At 36.0% G+C, this 17921-nt stretch overlaps 1 protein-coding gene across 1 annotated transcript in view; it reads left to right on the top strand.

Moving 5' to 3' along the window:
* The window catches only part of Taok1 (TAO kinase 1), a 137807-nt gene that overhangs the window by 52285 nt on the left and 67601 nt on the right, over positions 1-17921 (top strand). Inside the window, exons 4-9 of the mRNA XM_023719843.1 lie at positions 3559-3630; positions 7940-8041; positions 9897-9942; positions 10901-10997; positions 12685-12798; positions 16789-16880. Of these exons, the coding sequence (XP_023575611.1) occupies positions 3559-3630; positions 7940-8041; positions 9897-9942; positions 10901-10997; positions 12685-12798; positions 16789-16880 (523 nt within the window). The remainder of the gene's footprint in view (positions 1-3558; positions 3631-7939; positions 8042-9896; positions 9943-10900; positions 10998-12684; positions 12799-16788; positions 16881-17921) is intronic.

The following is a 17921-nucleotide window of genomic DNA, read 5'->3' as shown; positions in this document are numbered from 1 at the left end:
TTTATTTATTTATTTTTGTGGAACTGGGAATTGAACTCAGGCCCTTGCACTTGCCAGGGAAATACTTATTCTACTGAGCCATCTCCCTGGCCCCCAGAACACACTTCTTAGACCAGATGTATACCAATACATCAAGCAGACAGTTCAGCAAAAGGATGCCTGGATGTCCTATACCAGGAATTTGGTACTCAGGACCTTGTGCTTTCCAGGTAGATGCTTCTGCCATTGAGCTATATTCTTGGACCATTCATTTTTTAAAGATAGGGTATAGTATTTATGTCTTATTTCCTGGTGTAAGATTATACTAATTTGTGCTTTTTTGAAGGATTTGCAAATTTTATATCCTCCCACTTATATACTATGGCCTGAATGCAGGGCCTTTGCACTGAGCTGCATCTCCAGCTGTTGTTCATTTTTGAGATAGTATCTCACTAAATTGCTCAAGATAGGTGCAAATTTATGGTCTTCCTTGTTCAGCCTCCTAGTAGGCAGGTGCTATAGATGTGTACCACCATGTCTGGCTAAGATTTGTATTTTCACTGGTTACATAAATTTGTTTAGTGTGACTCACATTAATCTTGAGACCATATACATTTAATTAATCTTTCTGTCTATCTATCTACCTACCTACCTACCTACCTACCTACCTACCTGTTTATTTGTATTTAGTACAGGCTGTCACTACACAGCTCAGGCTCGCAGTGATCCTCCTGTTTCAGACTCTCCAGGCGTGTGCCACCACAACCTGATCTTGGTGGCCAGCTCTGCGCACAGCACATGATGCCTGGGATTGAACCCTGGTCCATGTGCTTGCCCAAGCAGGCGTTTATCACAAAAGATCACATGTGATTATATGCATATGAAATATCCATACTGGACAAACGTTTAGCATAGAAAGTAGATTGTTGCTTAGGGGTAGGAGGTAAGTCAGGAGATAAGAATATGATAGGTAAAGTTGGCACAGGAATTTTCTTTTTTCTGGGGAAAGTTTTTACTATAAAAACTTAAAAAGATTGACTGTTAAGGAAAATGTTCAAAAATGTGATGGTTGCACATATCTGCAAATGTAGTAGCCATCATTGAATTGTATTGTCTATGAATTTTCCTAATAAAACTGTTAGACTGCTTATACCTAGTGAACAAAATTAAAGAGGTTCACAGATAAGTATTTTGTGGCATCAGATCATATTTAAGGAGGATCCATAAGGATCCATTTCACATTTATAGTAAGTAATCCATTAGCCCTTCAAATTGATTTCATTAATACTTCTGAGGATCCATTTAGTGTAGCTAATAATAGCTGATAAGCTGTAGAATATTTTTTGTTTGGTTCTTTTTCTTTTAAATGGATTTAGTACCGGGTCTCACTGCACAGATCAGTGATTCTCCTGTTTTCAGCCTCCCAAGCGCTGGGATTACAAATGTGTGCCACCACACTCAGTCTCAAGGTCTCAGCACCCAGCACAGGCACACCGGGGATCAAACCCCGGCTGCTGTGCTCTGCCTAAGCAGGCACTTTAGTCCGCTGAGCTATCTGGCTCGCCCTGTTTGGTTATTTAAACCTATTGAGGCATAATTTGCAGATACTTGTCTTTCATTTACAAAAGTTTTTAACTGGATTATTGTCAAGATTGGGATTAGTAGTTTTCAATCGATATGATTCAGTATGTTGACAAGTTACTTTTTTTAGAAGATTTGTACTAATAGTGTTTAGACAAAATATGTCTGCATCTTGTACTATCAAAAATTACTATGAAGACAATATGCAATGTATTAATTATTGTAATTGTCCTATTAACCTGTTTTGAAACTGTCTCATTGCTACTTTTTTCTCAATAAAATAATTTTTTAAAAAGTTACCTTTTTTTAAAACAGTACTAGAGATAGAACTCATTGTCTTTACACTAAGCTATAACCCTTTTATAGTTTTGAGGCAGGGTCTTATAAATTGCCTAGTCTAGGCTTGAATTTGTGATCCTTAATACTCCAGAGTGGAGGTACCACCATATGTACTATCACATAGTTAGTAATTACTTTTCTAGTTTTGTTCCTCTAAGAATTTGGCTTTCTAGGCAACTGACTATGGTTAGCCCCTTCCTAAATCTTCAGCATTTGAGTTTGTATGTGTTTTTTTCCTTCTGATTTTTAAGACAGTGGAGAATTGTGTAATTTTTAAATGGATTGTTATCATTTTTATATATTTTGCACTGCTGGAGATTGAATTTAGGACCTCACACATAATAAGCAAGAGCTTTACCACTGACCTACTTCCCTAACTCATAAAATGTTATTCTCATATCAAATTTTTTGCATTTTTCTGATTGATATTTTATCCAAATGATCTGTTCATGGGCTATAAAATTTGGCTTGTTAATATTAGAGTCTTCCTGTCTATTATATTTACAAGCAAAATTGTCACCTAACTTTCTGTTTTGTGCTGCTTCTGAGGTTTTGGAGACAGGGTTATGCTGCCTTCATAAAATTAATGAGATAGTTTTCCTTTTTTTCTTCCTTATGTCTTGTAAAGTTTATTTTGGTTTACAGTTTCAGAGGTTTTATTACATGGTCTGCGGCTCTAAACAGAAACATAATGTAGAAGACTATAGTAGAGGAAACCTGCCCAGGAGAGAAAGAAAAAGAGAGCCAGGCAAGGGAAGAAGGGACCCCAGGCAGGAATACTCTTCTGTGTCACTTCCAAATAGGCCACACCTTAAATAATCAACTCATGAATTGATTAGATTCACTGAAGAATATAGTATCTCTGTGATCCAGTCACCTTCTGACAACTCTACCTCTAAGCACATGAGCCTTTTTCGTGATGTTTTAGATCAGACCATAATGACTTTTTTTTGTGTGTGTGTGATACTGGGTATAGAACTCAGGACCTTATGCTTGCCAGGCAGGCACTTACTCTGTCCCTCCCTGGAGGCCTCTCTCCCCTGCCCCATCTCCAGCCTCGAACTCATGGCCATCCTCTTGCCTCAGCCTCCCCAGTGCTGGGATTTATAGGTCTGTGGTGTCATGCCTGGCTTTGTATTATTTAGCATGAATCTTATTGTTTATATTTGAGGTTTACAACTCAGATGTATGGAATACGTACAGATAGTAAAATGGTAACTAAAGTGAAGTCAGTTAATATACCTGTTACATCACATTTCTTTTTCTATGATAAGACCAGCTAAAACCTACTTAAGTCCCTAATGGGGAGCTGGGGAGATAACTCAGTGATCTGAGTGCCTGCCTGGCAAGCGCAAGTATGTGGGTTCAGTCCCTAGTACACGTGCCCTGGAACCTGTGTAGCAAGACCCTGTACCCCCCCAGATAAAGTCCCCTAATGTAATTTTAATTTCAGTTCTTTAGATCTAAAAACTTGTTAGAACTTAGACTTGTTTATCATACATATCTGCTATTTTGTGTGTTTAGGCTCACATCTTATTTCCTCTACTATAAGCAGTCGTGATACCAATTTTGACATGATAGTTTACAAATGCTTTTATTTTCAAAGAGCTAATTACCCAGATTTAATCTTATTTTTACAGTGTTCCTTTTCTTTTTTAGGCACGAGATGTACGTACCAATGAAGTGGTGGCCATCAAGAAAATGTCTTACAGTGGAAAGCAATCTACTGAAGTAGGTTAAATATATATGTCTATCCTTACAGGCATGTTAAAGAAAGACGTCCCATTTTTAATTGAGATAAAGGGTAGGAATTGTTTAATGTATAATGTACATAAAGGAAAACATAGTACTTATCACTATTTTTCAGTGATAGTACCCACTTAGCTACTAATTAAAACCTAAATAAGTAATTAGAAACATGTCAATAACCTCCCCAGTTGTATCTCCAGTTTTAATTTTCTAAACTATGGGGTTTTTTTTTGTTTGTTTGTTTGTTTTTGCGGAACCAGGGATTGAACTCAGATCCTTGCGTTTGCCAGTCAAGCGCTTATCCTACTGAGCCATCTCCCCAGCCCCTAAACTATGGTTTAATATGTCTTTGTATGAATATGTTCGAGGGATGATTGGTTTCTAAAAAACTATTGAAGTACAGTAATATGTACTTCACAGTAAATTATATGGATTATAATCTTTTTAATGGTTTAGAAATTGTTTGATAGTTGTTTTAAACAAACTTGCTTGGGGGATTTAGGATTTGAACTCGGGACCTTGTGCTTCCCAGGCAGGCACTTGTGCCACTGAGCTATATCCCTGACCTGTTAAACAAACTTTAATTAATGGTAGTATATATAATTTGAAAAGCCAAAAAATAAAATTAATGCTACATTTTAGTTTAATTGATTATTTTAGGTTGTAGTTGTTCTGATTAGTTGCATACATTTATTTGTAAAATACAATTTACTTGTTAAATTTGAGATTCTTTTTTTTTTTGCGGAACCGGGGATTGAACTCAGGCCCTTGAGTTTGCCAGGGAAGCTCTTATTCCACTGAGACATCTTCCCGGCCCCAAATCTGAGGTTCTGACAGTCTCTTAATTTATTTTATTTTTAATTGTTGTAAAATACACACAACAGAATTTACTATCTTTTAACCATTTATATGTATACAGTTCATTAGCATTAAGTACATTGATTTTTTTTTGTGTGTGTGTGTCACTGTTATACCACCATCCTTTGCTAGAATGCTTTTTATCATATAGAACCAGAATTCTGGAGCTGGCCAGATAGCTCAGCCAACTAAAATGCCTGCTTGTGCAGGCACAGGGACTGGGGTTTGATCTCCAGTGTGCCATGCTGGCCTTCCTGTAGGGTGTGCTGAGTGCTGAAATGGTGACTTGAGACTGGCGTGATGGTGCACGCCTGTAATCCCAGCACTTGGGAGGCTGAAAACAGGAGGATCACAGAAGTCTGACCTGTGTAGTGAGACCCTGTAGACCCTGCAGTAAATATATAAAGATAAAATAAAATGAAATTCTGTACCGTACTCATTAAATAAAAATTCCCCAGTCCCTGGCAAACACTGTTCTACTTTGTTTCTATTAAGAATTTGACTACTTTAGATACTTCATGTAAGGAGAAGCATTCACTATTTGTCCTTTTGTGATGGGCTTATATAATTTAATGTCCTCAAAGCTTATACATTTTGAAGTATGTGATAAACTTTTCTTTCTTTTTATTTTATTTATTTATTTATTTTTGTGGAACCGGGGATTGAACTCAGACCCTTGCTCTTGCCAGGCAAGCACTTATTCTACTGAGCCATCTCCCCGGCCCCTCTTTCTTTTTAAACTGTTCACATACTCATACCTCACATTTGTATTTATACCATCTGTGAGTGTGCATTTATGTGCCCATTTGAGTGGCTGTTCTGAATAATGATGCTATGAATATAGCGCCACAAGTATTTGTTTCAGTCCCTGCTTTCAGTTCTTTTGAGTATATGTTTAGTGTGGAATTGCCACTTTTATTTTAAATATTTTATTTTGCTAATTTTTGAATTTTATATTAAATCATGTTCTAGTGATAGTAGGTAAAATAGGTAAAAATATGATTATATATTTGCTGTCATTTTAATATTTTAAAATTCTTTTTTTTTTAAATTAATTAATTAATTTATTTTTGTGTGTGGCCAGCTCAGCCCAGCCCACCGGGGGGCGGGGCTGGCTGGCATGTGGTGCTGGGGGATCGAACCGCGATCCCTGTGCTTTGCCAAGCTTGTTCTGAGTAGGTGCTTTAGACCACTGAGCCATCTCTCCAGCCCCTAAAATTCTTAATATTATCTTGTAGGTTTAAATTTGCTCAGTTGTATAAACAACTTTAGGCCTACCTTTCACCAGGCTATTGATTATATACAATGTAGAAAGTCTAATTGATCAATCACAGCTAGAGCAAAACATGTATTTACTGCATCATTTTTAACATCATTTTATGGTTGTCTTTCATAAAATTTTTTTGCATAGATTATAATTTTTCTTAAGACTCTGCCTCTCAAATTAACCAAATTTGAAATTTAAAACCTAGGGGATTTTTTTGAATTTAGCATTTTATAATATATCTTACACATTTTATTTTTTTTATTTTTTATTTTTTTATTTTATTTTTTTAATATCTTACACATTTTATAAAAACCACTATGAACGGAGGTTGGGGAGATCGCTCAGTGGAATAAGTGCTTCCCTAGCAAGCGCAAGGGCCTGAGTTCAATCCCTGGTTCCGCCAAAAAAAAAAAAAAAAAAAAAGAAAACAACAAACATTTGGGGTCAGGGAGACGGCTCAGTGGAATAAGCTCTTCCTTGGCAAGCACCAAGGGTCTGAGTTTAATTCCCAGTTCCACAAAAAAACCCAAACAACAAACCACTATGAACATATTTTGATGTTTGAGGACTTGTAAAATAACATCAGAGGGCCCAGGGAGATGGTTCAGTGGAATAAGTGCTTGCCTGGCAAGCACAAGAGCCTGAGTTCAATCCTTGGTCCCCCCCCCCAAAAAAAAAAAAATAATAATAATAACATCAGAGGTATAGGCTCTTAAACGTAGTACAAAACATTTAAACAAGCTGGGGAGATAGCTCAGTGGCATAAGTGCCTGCTGGGCAAGCACAAGGTCCTGAGTTCAATTCCCAGTCCCAAAAAATACCTGTCAAGACATTTAAACATTTTTTCTTACACTACTTTCTCTACTCTTAATTACATAGCCTAAATCAACAATAAAGGTTAAAAAAATTAAAACAAGAGCACAAAACAATTTGGTAATCCGTATCCTACACCCACCAAACCTCTAGAATTTCTGGTTATGAATGCAAAGACCTGTATTTTTAGAGTTCCATAGTTTCCCTTTTTTCCCCTCGTACTGGGCATTGCTCCCAGGGCCTTCATACTGAGGTATATTCCTAGCCCTTTCTGGAATTCTGAGTTTGCCCATGCTGGATTCAAGCTTGTGGTCTTCCTGTCTCAGCACTTCCTTCCAATAGTGCTTGATTAGGGTTGGTTTTATTTCTATATTAAACAATAGGGGGGCCGGGGAGATGGCTCAGTAGAATTAAGTGCTTGCCTGGCAAGTGCAAGGGCCTGAGTTCAATCCCCGGTCCCACCAAAAAACAAAACAAAACAAAAAATAAATGATACGTATTTTTCCATTACTCATAAGGCAGAAGGATTATAAATTTGAGCCCTAAAAAAAAAAAAAATGGGTATGTAACTGGTGATAGATAGAGCATCCCAGGTTGAATACCTATTACTGCAACAGAAAAAGAAAGGAAAAGAGGGTGGGAGTGGTGGTGGTGAAGGAATATGACCTACTTGCTTAAGGTTTTCATGGAGTAGTTTAAGGCCACATATATACCTGTATTTCCTGGTCAATATTAATGAGGAAGTCTCTTAGTCAAATAGAAAAACTTTTCATATTGTTTCTTCTCTGAATTTTCTTTAGACCGTGACTATCCTGCAAGCAACTTACAGAGTTTGCATTTAGAAACTTAAATTTCGAAGGAATTACTTACTTCTTTTGAATTTATAATAAAAAGACAAGCTAATGCTAACGTTTGATAGATAAAGTAAGCCAAAAATACAGTGAAACAGACTTTATGGCAAACAAATTAGGGCTGTAAGACTATCATTAAAAAAGGAAAGGTTAGACTTTTGAAGAGAGATCACTAAACATAGTATGTTATCAACATGTTTGATAGTGTATGAGCATGCAATTTTAATAAGACCCATTGGTCGTAAATTTTATCAAGCTAAAATTAGCCCTAACTTCAATGAAATAATTTTGTAGGTGATATAATTGAGTCATAAACTTATGAATAAATTCCTTTTAATTTTTTTGATATTCTGTCTAAAAATTTTAAGTGAGCAAGGTTGTATGTTCTTGTTAACCCAATCCAGTAATTTTTTTTTAGTAATTGTTTGCTTCTTCTGTAATTTTCTAAGGAAAACCAGCTATTCATAATTTTTTCCCCTTATTCTTTTTTCTCTCCGCACAGAAATGGCAGGATATTATTAAGGAAGTCAGGTTTCTACAAAGAATAAAACATCCCAACAGTATAGAATACAAAGGCTGCTATTTACGTGAACACACAGCATGGGTTGGTATATGTTTCCTCCTTGTTTCAATTTTAGTTGACTTTGGTCTAGAATAAATGAATTTAAAATGTCTCAAATGATTTGTTTTAAGGCATGCAAAAACACCTGATATGTAGTTCATCCTAAGAGAGGAAATGTAGCATTCCTCTTCTAGCATCCTGCACTCTAGACAAAAAGAGGTATAGAAATTTTGCAAGTCTACTGCAAATTTTCTTTAAAATTCTGTTGACCTTCCTATAAATGGTAAAATGGCCTCTAATACTGTGAGTGGTACCACCCAAACATTGCAAACAGTCCTGTTGCTTTAGAATGAAAACTAACATATCTTTTTAGCATAAATGGATTATAACTTAATTGCCAGAAGTATCTTGGTAGTATGAACTAATCATGATTCCTTGGCTGAATAATACTAAAGGAGGAAAATTGTGATTTTTTTTTTTACAAGAACAAGTGTTGTTTTTTGGTCTTTTTGAGACAGGGGTTCATGATACAGTTTAGTCTGCCCTTGAACTCATTTTGTAGCCCAGGCTGTCCTTGAATTTGCAGCAATCCTCCTGCCTCAGCCTTTCAAATGCTGGGAAAGAACTAGCAATTAATTTTATCTGTTGTTTACATTGAGGCAATATGTTAGTTATTCTGCATTGGTCCCATAATATGCATAGTAACTGTGTATGTTAGGAAAAAAAATACAATTTCCTTTAAACAGGAATTATTCCTTTTTTGAATAATAAAGCACAGTTTGTTATTTTAATATATGTCCTTTTTTTTTTTTTCAGAACTGGGGATTGAACTCAGGCCCTTGTGCTTGTTATTTTAATATAGTTGGCTTAGCTTTAGATTTATAGTATCTGGGGGGCTTTTTATTTAATTTGACTTTGATGTTGTGATGGCTCCTAAAATGGAGGGTATGATTTTTTTTTATTATTATTTTTAATCATTTATTTATTTATTTGGTACAAAGTCTCAATATACAGCTCAGGCTTGTAGTGCTCATCCTGTCTGAGCCTTCCCAATGCTGGGATTACAGGCATGTGCCACCATGCCTGATTTCTATAGTCAGCATGGCTTCCAGGGCCAGCACAGCATGTGGTACCAATAATCAAACCCAGGTCCTTGAACTTGCCAGGCAGGTGCTCTAGTCTTGCTATTCCCTGGTTCCAGTTGAGGGTATGATTAAAGAAAAAGCAGTGGCATTGGGCAAGTTAACTAACTCTATGTCTCTTAATAATAGTAGGGTATAACTTTTAAATTTGTTGAGAATTAAAATGGTTGTGTTTTTGTGTGTGTGTATACACACACATGTGGCACAGATGTGGTGCTGCGTTTGCTTTAAAGGAAACATTTAAAGCTAGAAGTGATGGTGAATACCTGTAGTTCCAGCTGTTTTGAGAGGACAAGGCAAAAGGAAGATCATTTGGGTCTAAGAGTTCAAAGCTAGCCTAAGCAACATGCAACATATTAGAGAAGCTAAAAGAAAAAGGGAAGGAGAAAAACAACCATTTGTTACCTTTAAACCATATCCATACCATTTTAAAGTTTAGTTTTCTATCTCCTAACAACTTCGAAGTTTAGTAGTAATAGTTGTATGTGTGTGTTTATGTATGTGTGTATATATACTGTATACATATATGTTAGCCATAGTTTATAGAAGTTATATGTTGCCATTAAAAGATAAATGTATCCTTGGCTTATTTGATACATATATTTAATTACTAAATGTGTAACTTTTTTAAAGCAAGTGGTGACTGGAGTTTGTTTTCCTTCAGATTCTTTTTTTGACCTCCTAGGCAAATTAATTTTATCTCAAATGCAATACATTGTTATATTTTAATGCTTCCATAATTTTTGTTTCTATAGCTTGTAATGGAATATTGTTTGGGATCTGCTTCAGATTTACTAGAAGGTAGGTTTCCTTTCATTATTCAGAAAAGAATGTTAACAAAATACAGTTAGAGATTATTTAAACAATGACACTACAAAACATGAAATCTCTCTGTCTCTCCATCTCTCCGTCTCTCTGTCTCTCTGTCTCTGTCTCTCTGTCTCTGTCTGTCTCTGTCTCTCTCTCTCTCTGTCTCTGTCTGTCTCTGTCTCTCTCTCTCTCTCTCTCTCTCTGTGGCCCTTGAACACTTTCTAGGAAAAGTAAGATCCTTAGCTTTTCCCAGAATTACAGTACAGTATATTCTATTCTTATGAGTCTTACATGGTTGTGTAAAACATGCAAGTTTTCCTTTATTGTAACTTTTCTACCATTTTTCTAGATTCTTTATCATTCATCTTGATCTGTTTCTTCTGTTCAAAACAAAGATAAGTGTGAATAGTGGAAGAACTCATTTTCTTTTCTTTTTTTTTTTTTTTACGGAACCGGGGATTGAACTCAGACCCTTGCACTTGCCAGGCAAGCGCTGATTCTACTGAGCCATCTCCCCAGCCCATTAATTTTATTTTCATGATCATCAAATAATTGCTCAATATTGGTAGCTTAGGACAGGTAGAGTGGCACATACTTGTAATCATAGCACTCAGTAATTTGAGGCAGATAGGAAGATTACAAGTTTGAGGCCATTCTGAGCTAGGTAGCGAGACCCTCACTCTCCACAAGAAAGAAGAGGGACTAAAAAAAGTTAGCTAAGAAGGAAATTGGCCGAGAATTACATTTAACAACCAGCACAACTGTGTACTAGTTATAAAGTTCAGTGGCCTTATTTTATCATTGTGGGAGATAAATCTCTTCTTGCTAAATGTCTGCTTTTAAAAATTACTCATACATCAGATATATATTTATACTAATACATATTTATATATCTTTTAAACAAAATATTCTAGGTAATAATTATCTTTAAATAAATTCTTATTTTAAGTTCACAAAAAGCCACTACAAGAAGTGGAAATAGCAGCAATAACACATGGTGCTCTCCAGGGATTAGCCTACTTACATTCTCATACAATGATCCATAGGTAAGTACTTTGAAAATTATATTTACAGGTAACTGGCATGTTGCATTTATCAGCCCTCAAGTTTAGTAACACTGATTTTTTTATGCAAACAAAATTGTATAAACTCATTTATTAAATCACTTTTGTTTGTTTCTAAACGAATATAGTAATACAGTTGATCTCTGTGTTTAGGATGACTTTTATCTGTGCCTACCTATATCACTAGCTGTTGTAAATAATAACTTTGTGAATTTATGGTAGAAATTTAATTAATCATTTAATTTTTAGAGTGGAAAAATATGTTAAGCATTATATAGTTTGTCTTTTTCGTTTTATAGGTGAAGAAACTTACGTCCCAGTTTGTGACTATAATTTCCTAAAGGGTGCAAAGGCTAATAGATGAGAGATAGAATATAACAAATCCTTCATTTTCCTAGTTATTGATAATTGCAAATTTGCTTCTTTGATTCTATGATATAAACAAAGAATATGCTTTTGAGGACTAATTCTTAGCAATCTTTGGCAATGGGTATTAATCATTTAATCATGAGGTTAAAATACTACTTTATAATGTATTATTTAATAGGTTTTAGCTGTTATAGGAAGAAACTAGTGTTTTAAAATTATAAACTAGAACTGATATAGAATCATTATGAGTTAATGGGTTATCATTGTTTTAGATGAAGTTTAAAGTCCAAGATAAATCTAATAGTAGCAAAGGAATGAGCAGTAGACTTGGAATTAAAACACAGGATATTCTCATCTTCAGAGTACTTCTCTATGTAAAAGGCCCAAGCTTTAATCCCCAGTATCCCTGAAGAAACAAAAAACCTAAAATAAATAAAAATAAAAGACATTATACTCTTCCTAGTTGAAAAACAAATGGAAGGAAAATAGATTCACATTATATACACTAAAATACTTCACTAAAAATCAACAAATGCTTGAAAATTCAGTTTTCCTTTTTTTAATTTGAAACGTTAACAATATGTTGTAGTGTTCACTGGACATACAATCCCACTGTGTAAGAATTTGAAACGTTAACAATATGTTGTAGTGTTCACTGGACATACAATCCCACTGTGTAAGAATCTATAACTAAGGGGCCCGGGGAGATGGCTCAGTAGAATAAGTGTTTCCCTGGCAAGCACAAGGGCCTGAGTTCAATCCCCGGTTCCCCCTCCCCCCCAAAAAAAAAAAGAATCTGTAACTTTCTTTGTTTACTGTTTCAAGGAAATGAGTTTGAAAGTAAATCTGGGATCATTCTCCATATATTTCAGTTTTAATATTTAGGAGAGCTGTGCTAACATTTGAAAATGGTGTAAATAATCCATTTTTTCAAAAAAATTTAAAGTTTTTTTTTCTTTTTTTTTTCTTCTTCAATATTAACTGGGGTGCACAGACTAAACATGTCATCCATAAAGGGATTGTGAACCAATTACATAAATTCTATTATGAAAGTCATTGTTATTCTCATTAGCACAAGTTCAAATGTAGACTATCTGCTGCAGTTACCTGATTTTTCTTTTAAAACTATTTGTATTCTTCTTTAAAAAATTGTTACTATCAAAAAAAAAAATTGTTACTATCTACTTACTTGCATTCTGTGTTTTTGTTACATTTCTCCATATCTATCACTTGTTTTTTTATAATTTTAAACAATCTAATGTAGCTAAAATAAATAATTTTCTATGTTCCTTAAACTCAGAGATATCAAAGCAGGAAATATCCTTCTGACAGAACCAGGCCAGGTGAAACTTGCTGACTTTGGATCTGCTTCCATGGCATCCCCTGCCAATTCTTTTGTGGGAACACCATATTGGTAAGAATAGTTCTATCTAATATTGAGTCTCATAATTGAAAAACACAATGTGTTGTTATGCTTTTTTCAAAATTTCTTTTTTTTTTTAATTTTTTTTTTTTTATTTATTTGAGAGAGAGAGAGAGAGAGAGAGAGAGAGAGGTGTGTGTGTGTGTGTGGCCAGCTCAGCCCACCAGGGGGCGGGGCTGGCTGGCATGTGGTGCTGGGGGATTGAACCGCGGTCCCTGATGCCTTGCCGAGCTTGTTCTAAGTAGGTGCTTTAGACCACTGAGCCATCTCTCCAGCCCCACTTTTTTCAGATGACTTTCTTTGTTTTTGAAAATATATCCTTTCTGGGTGAATATTTTTACTTTATTTTTATTATTACTATTTTTTTTTGTGGAACCGGGGATTGAACTCAGGACCCCGTGCTTGCCAGGCAAGATATTTTTACTTTAAATAATTAATTTTAAATATAGATTTAGAGTACTGTCTTTGTATCTCTCTCTTTTTTAAAAAAAATCTATTTGGTTGTTACAGCATCTTACTATGCAGCTCAGACTCACAGTGATCCTCCTGTTCTCAGACTCCCCAGAGTGGGGATTATTACAGGCATGCCCCACTATGCCCGGACTCTGTGGCTGGCTCAGCTTGCCCTGGGGCTGGCACAGCATGTCGTTCCAGGGATCAAACAGTGGTCCCTGCACTTGCCTAAGCTTGACTAAGCAGGAGCTTTAGTCCGCTGAGCTATCTTGCTGGCCCCTGCATCTCCTTTTTATCTCTTTATCTTTTTTTTTTTTTTTAATATAGGGTCTATAATGTCTCACTACACAGATCGGACTCAGTGATTCTCCTATTTTCAACCTCCCAAGCGCTGGAATTACAGGCATGTGCCATCATGCCCAGTCTCAGTTGCTGTCTCAGTGCCCAGACTGGCACAGCAGGCAGGGGCAGGGAATTGAACCCGAGTCCCTGTGCCTGCCTAAGCAGGTGCTTCAGTCAGCTGAGCTATCTGGCTGGCCTCTTTTCATCTTTTTTAATATCTTGTTATTTCTATTTCATTTTATCCCTTTTTGTTACATGATATATTATGGGAATGAAAGAAACTACAAATACACATAAAAGTTGATTTAAGTCTGATGATTTCATAAATGCCATTTACCCAGGCCAGTAACATTATCACATTTCTTTTCATCGTTTTTATTTTATTTATTTATTTATTTTTTTGTGGTACTGGGAATTGAACTCAGGACACTGAACTTGCAAGCGCTTATTCTACTGAACTATCTCCCCAGGCCCATGAGTCCCTGATGGTCTCTTGTTTCTTTCTACGATTTTGAAGTCTTAGGCATCATCTGATTTCTTCTGTAAATAATTCAGTATGTACCTGTCAGCCGACGTTTGTTTTTTTTTTTTTTGTTTTTTTTTGGCAGAACCAGAGATTGAACTCAGGCCCTTGTACTTGCCAGGGAAGTGCTTATTCCACTGAGCCTTCTCCCTGGCCCGAAAATTTGAAGTAATTTGCTTTTTTTTTTTCTGGTGGTACCGGGGATTGAACTCAGGCCCTGGCGCTTGCCAGGGAAGCACTTACTCTACTGAGCCATCTCCCCTGCCCTTGTCAGCTGAAATTTGAAAGGAATTACTTTTCATATCTTCGACTCCCATATGAATCTGCTTTTATGTATACTAAAAGTGATGCCTTAAGTCTCCTGCATCTTCTTTTTGTCTGCCTTTCAGATCTCCCATATAATAGACAGCTTTTTTTAGCTATCCTGATTATTATAATGATGTATTTGCTCTGGGATGTAAAAGCCTCACAAGTATATCGGTGATACATTTGAGAATGCTTAGCAAGTATCTGTGAGAAATATTGAAAGATCAGGGCACAAATAGATGACGTGGTCTTGTGCCTTTCCTTTTTTTTTTTTTTTTTTTTGTAGAACTGGATATTGAACTCAGGATCATTCTACTAAGCTATCTTCCCAGCCCCTCCTTCCTTCCCTTTCACTCATCTTTTTCTTCTTCTCCCCAAAGCTCCCTTTTCCCTCTTTTTGTATTTCCTGTAGTATGGGATTCTGACCAGAGATGATTGTTTTGTTGACACATGAATATGTTTAATTGTGTTAAAAAATGAAGTCGGACTTTTCCTCACCTGAAGTCATTTAATTTGTCTGATTTATGTGACATGAAAATTACTTTTGCTGACTAGTTTATATGGTACGGTTTTTATTTCTTTTCTTTCTTTCTTTTTTTTTTTTTTTTTTTTTGCGGTACCAGGGATTGAACTCTGGACCCTGTGCTTGCCAGGCAAGCAGTTATTCTAGTGAGCTATCTCCCCAGCCATGGTACTGTTTTTAATAAATAGTGAATTAATTCTGCAGCTCCTAAGTTTTAAGTATCTTTAAAGCATATATATCTTTCACAGCTGTTACACTTACAAAATGTAGATAACAATCCCTGAAAGTGCAAGGGAATAAATTTTTCTTATAAATTCTAGGAGATAAATGAGTTGGCAAATTGAAGCTCTATTGTAAATGACCCAAAATTTTTTTTGTAAGCCCTAGTTTATATATACCTATCTATACTTTTTATTTCTTTCTATAAAAATGAATTCTCTGATCCAGTAATACTTCGTGTTTTCCCTCTTTGGAAATTTATGATGTACATTAGATATTAAAAATGTCCTACAAGTCCTTCATTGAAAAACACGTTACTTCTCTTAACTTTTGCTTAAGTTAGTAACTTTTTTTTTTTGTTTTTTTTTGTTTTGTTTTGTTTTATTTTGTTTTTGTGGAACCAGGGATTGAACTCAGACCCTTGCGCTTGCCAGGGAAGTGCTCGTTCCACTGAGCCATCTCTCCAGCCCCTAGTTAGTAACTTCTTAAACTCAATTCAAACCCTTAAAGAAACTTTGTGAAACCAGACTTGGTGGTGCATGCCTGCAATCCCAGCAGCTCAGAAGGCTGAGGCAGGAGGATTGTCGCAAGTTCAAAGCCAACACAGGCTACATAGTGAGTTCAAGGCTAGGCTCAACTATATAGCAAGACCCAGTCCCAAAGGGGGAAAGAAAGCATAAAAGTAGAAAAGGAGGAAAGATAGAAGGGAACTTGTAAAACATCAAGTTATGGACAATTAAAAATTTTCTTGATTAGCATGCTTGTTATTTTTATATTTAGAACACAAAAATTGAGTACATACATTTTTGTACACACACATTTGGCATGGCTATTAAATTTATTGAAGCAGTTACAACTCTTACAGAGATGTTTATGCTTAATACAAAATACAAATGAAGTGTAAAGTACCACTGAGAATGTTACATTCTAATTTAGACATGAATTGGAGTTTATTAATCCCATAGACTTGATAACTGTGGATTGTTTGCTTGGTAAGCTACCTTTGCCACTCTTACTATTTAATATTTTTTTCTCTGAGAGACACATATAAACTGTGATTGTTTGGTCTTAGTTATAGCGGCAGAGTTTCTCAGGTAACTCAAGTGAGGTTGTCAGTTCAAGAATAACTGACAATGTTTGCTGCTAGTGGGAAAATTCAATCTTTCAAACAAAAATTAAGACTTTTGTGAGGAAATCCTGAGACCTGTGTTTGTGAGCCATTGCCCTAAAGGGTATGTAACGTTGGAATCTGCGGATTTGAACAGATGCAGAATAAAACCTTTTTCTAGACTTCTTCCTTCTGTTTGAGTGCTGTTACATGATCATGACAGTACTGAAAATGAATCTGACACTTTATATGCATTGCTAAATATTTACCTCACAATTTCTTTTCTTTTTTTTTGGTGGAACCGGGGATTGAACTTATTCTACTGAGCTATCTCCCCGGCACTGACCTCACAATTTCTAATGTAATTATTTCTGATTATAAAATTCTTACATCCACATATGTGGGCTAAAATGCAAACCCTTTTCCACGTCTCTGGTCTTTACATTCTCAAAGTATAGCATACTTTTTAAGTATGACTTTAATTGAAATGAACATTTTATGTTTTAGGATGGCCCCAGAAGTAATTTTAGCCATGGATGAAGGACAATATGATGGCAAAGTTGATGTATGGTCTCTTGGAATAACATGTATTGAACTTGGTAAGGACTGTTCATTATATTCTACTTGATGTTAAATTAGGTCTAAGATAAATTTCCACTGCAGTTTCAAGTTTGAGCTGTGTCTAACCTTAGTCAGTACTTGTTAAATACCTAACTCTATCATTACGAGTTTTATCATCTGTAAAAGGACTAAAGCATTCATGAATTACCTCTGCCTATGGTAGTTGTCACTTTAAGTCATGCATGAAAATTAGATCTCAGGCTGCATATTACATTGGAACAGTTTTATTTTCTTGTTTGTTTGTTTGTTTGTTTGTTTGTTTTTGTATTTTAGGGAAGGGTCTACAGGGTGTTCAAGGTCTCACTACTAGATTGGACTCATAGTGATTCTCCTGTTTACAGCCTCCCAAGAGCTGGGATTACAGGCACGCACCACCGTGCCCTCTGTCAATTGCAATTTCAGCGTGCCCTAGGGGCGGGGCTGGCATGGCAGGCCTGGGGAATCAAACCCCCGGCCCCAAGATAGCAGGGCAGAATTTATTCATAAGGGGACCGTGGAGATAGGTGTAAAAATACATGAAGTCAGGGGCGGCCAGATAGCTCAGCAGACTAAAGTACCTGCTTAGGCAGAGTGCAGTGGCTGGGGTTCGATCCCTGGTATGCTATGCTGGCCCTGCCCATAGGGCACACTGAGACTGCGATTAAGACTGGGTGTGGTGGTGCGCGCCTATAATCCCAGCTTTTGGGAGACTGAAAACAGGAGAATCAGTACGAGTCCGATCTATTAGTGAGACCCTGTAGACCCTATACCAGATACATTAAAAAGAATCCATGAAGTGGTGCTTGTAGTTGAGAAAACAGATTGGATTCAACTCTCTTAGCAGTTTGATTATATGTGTACATTTTGTTTTGTTGCTCCTAAGGGGAAATATACTAAAAACAGTGGATCATTGGATCATTTAGCTTAGTAAGGTGGGTAAGTGAACTGTTACAGTTTATTATTTACTTGTCCCAAGCAAATATAAACTCGTGTTTCCCATTGAGAGTTTATGAGAAAGTTGTAAAATTTGAACCCATTTA

Source organism: Octodon degus, unplaced genomic scaffold, assembly GCF_000260255.1.
Source record: "Octodon degus isolate 3935 unplaced genomic scaffold, OctDeg1.0 scaffold00072, whole genome shotgun sequence".
Classification (NCBI taxonomy): Eukaryota; Metazoa; Chordata; class Mammalia; order Rodentia; family Octodontidae; genus Octodon; species Octodon degus.
Note: the sequence above shows the minus strand (reverse complement) of the source record. Positions and strands in the feature narration are given on the sequence as shown.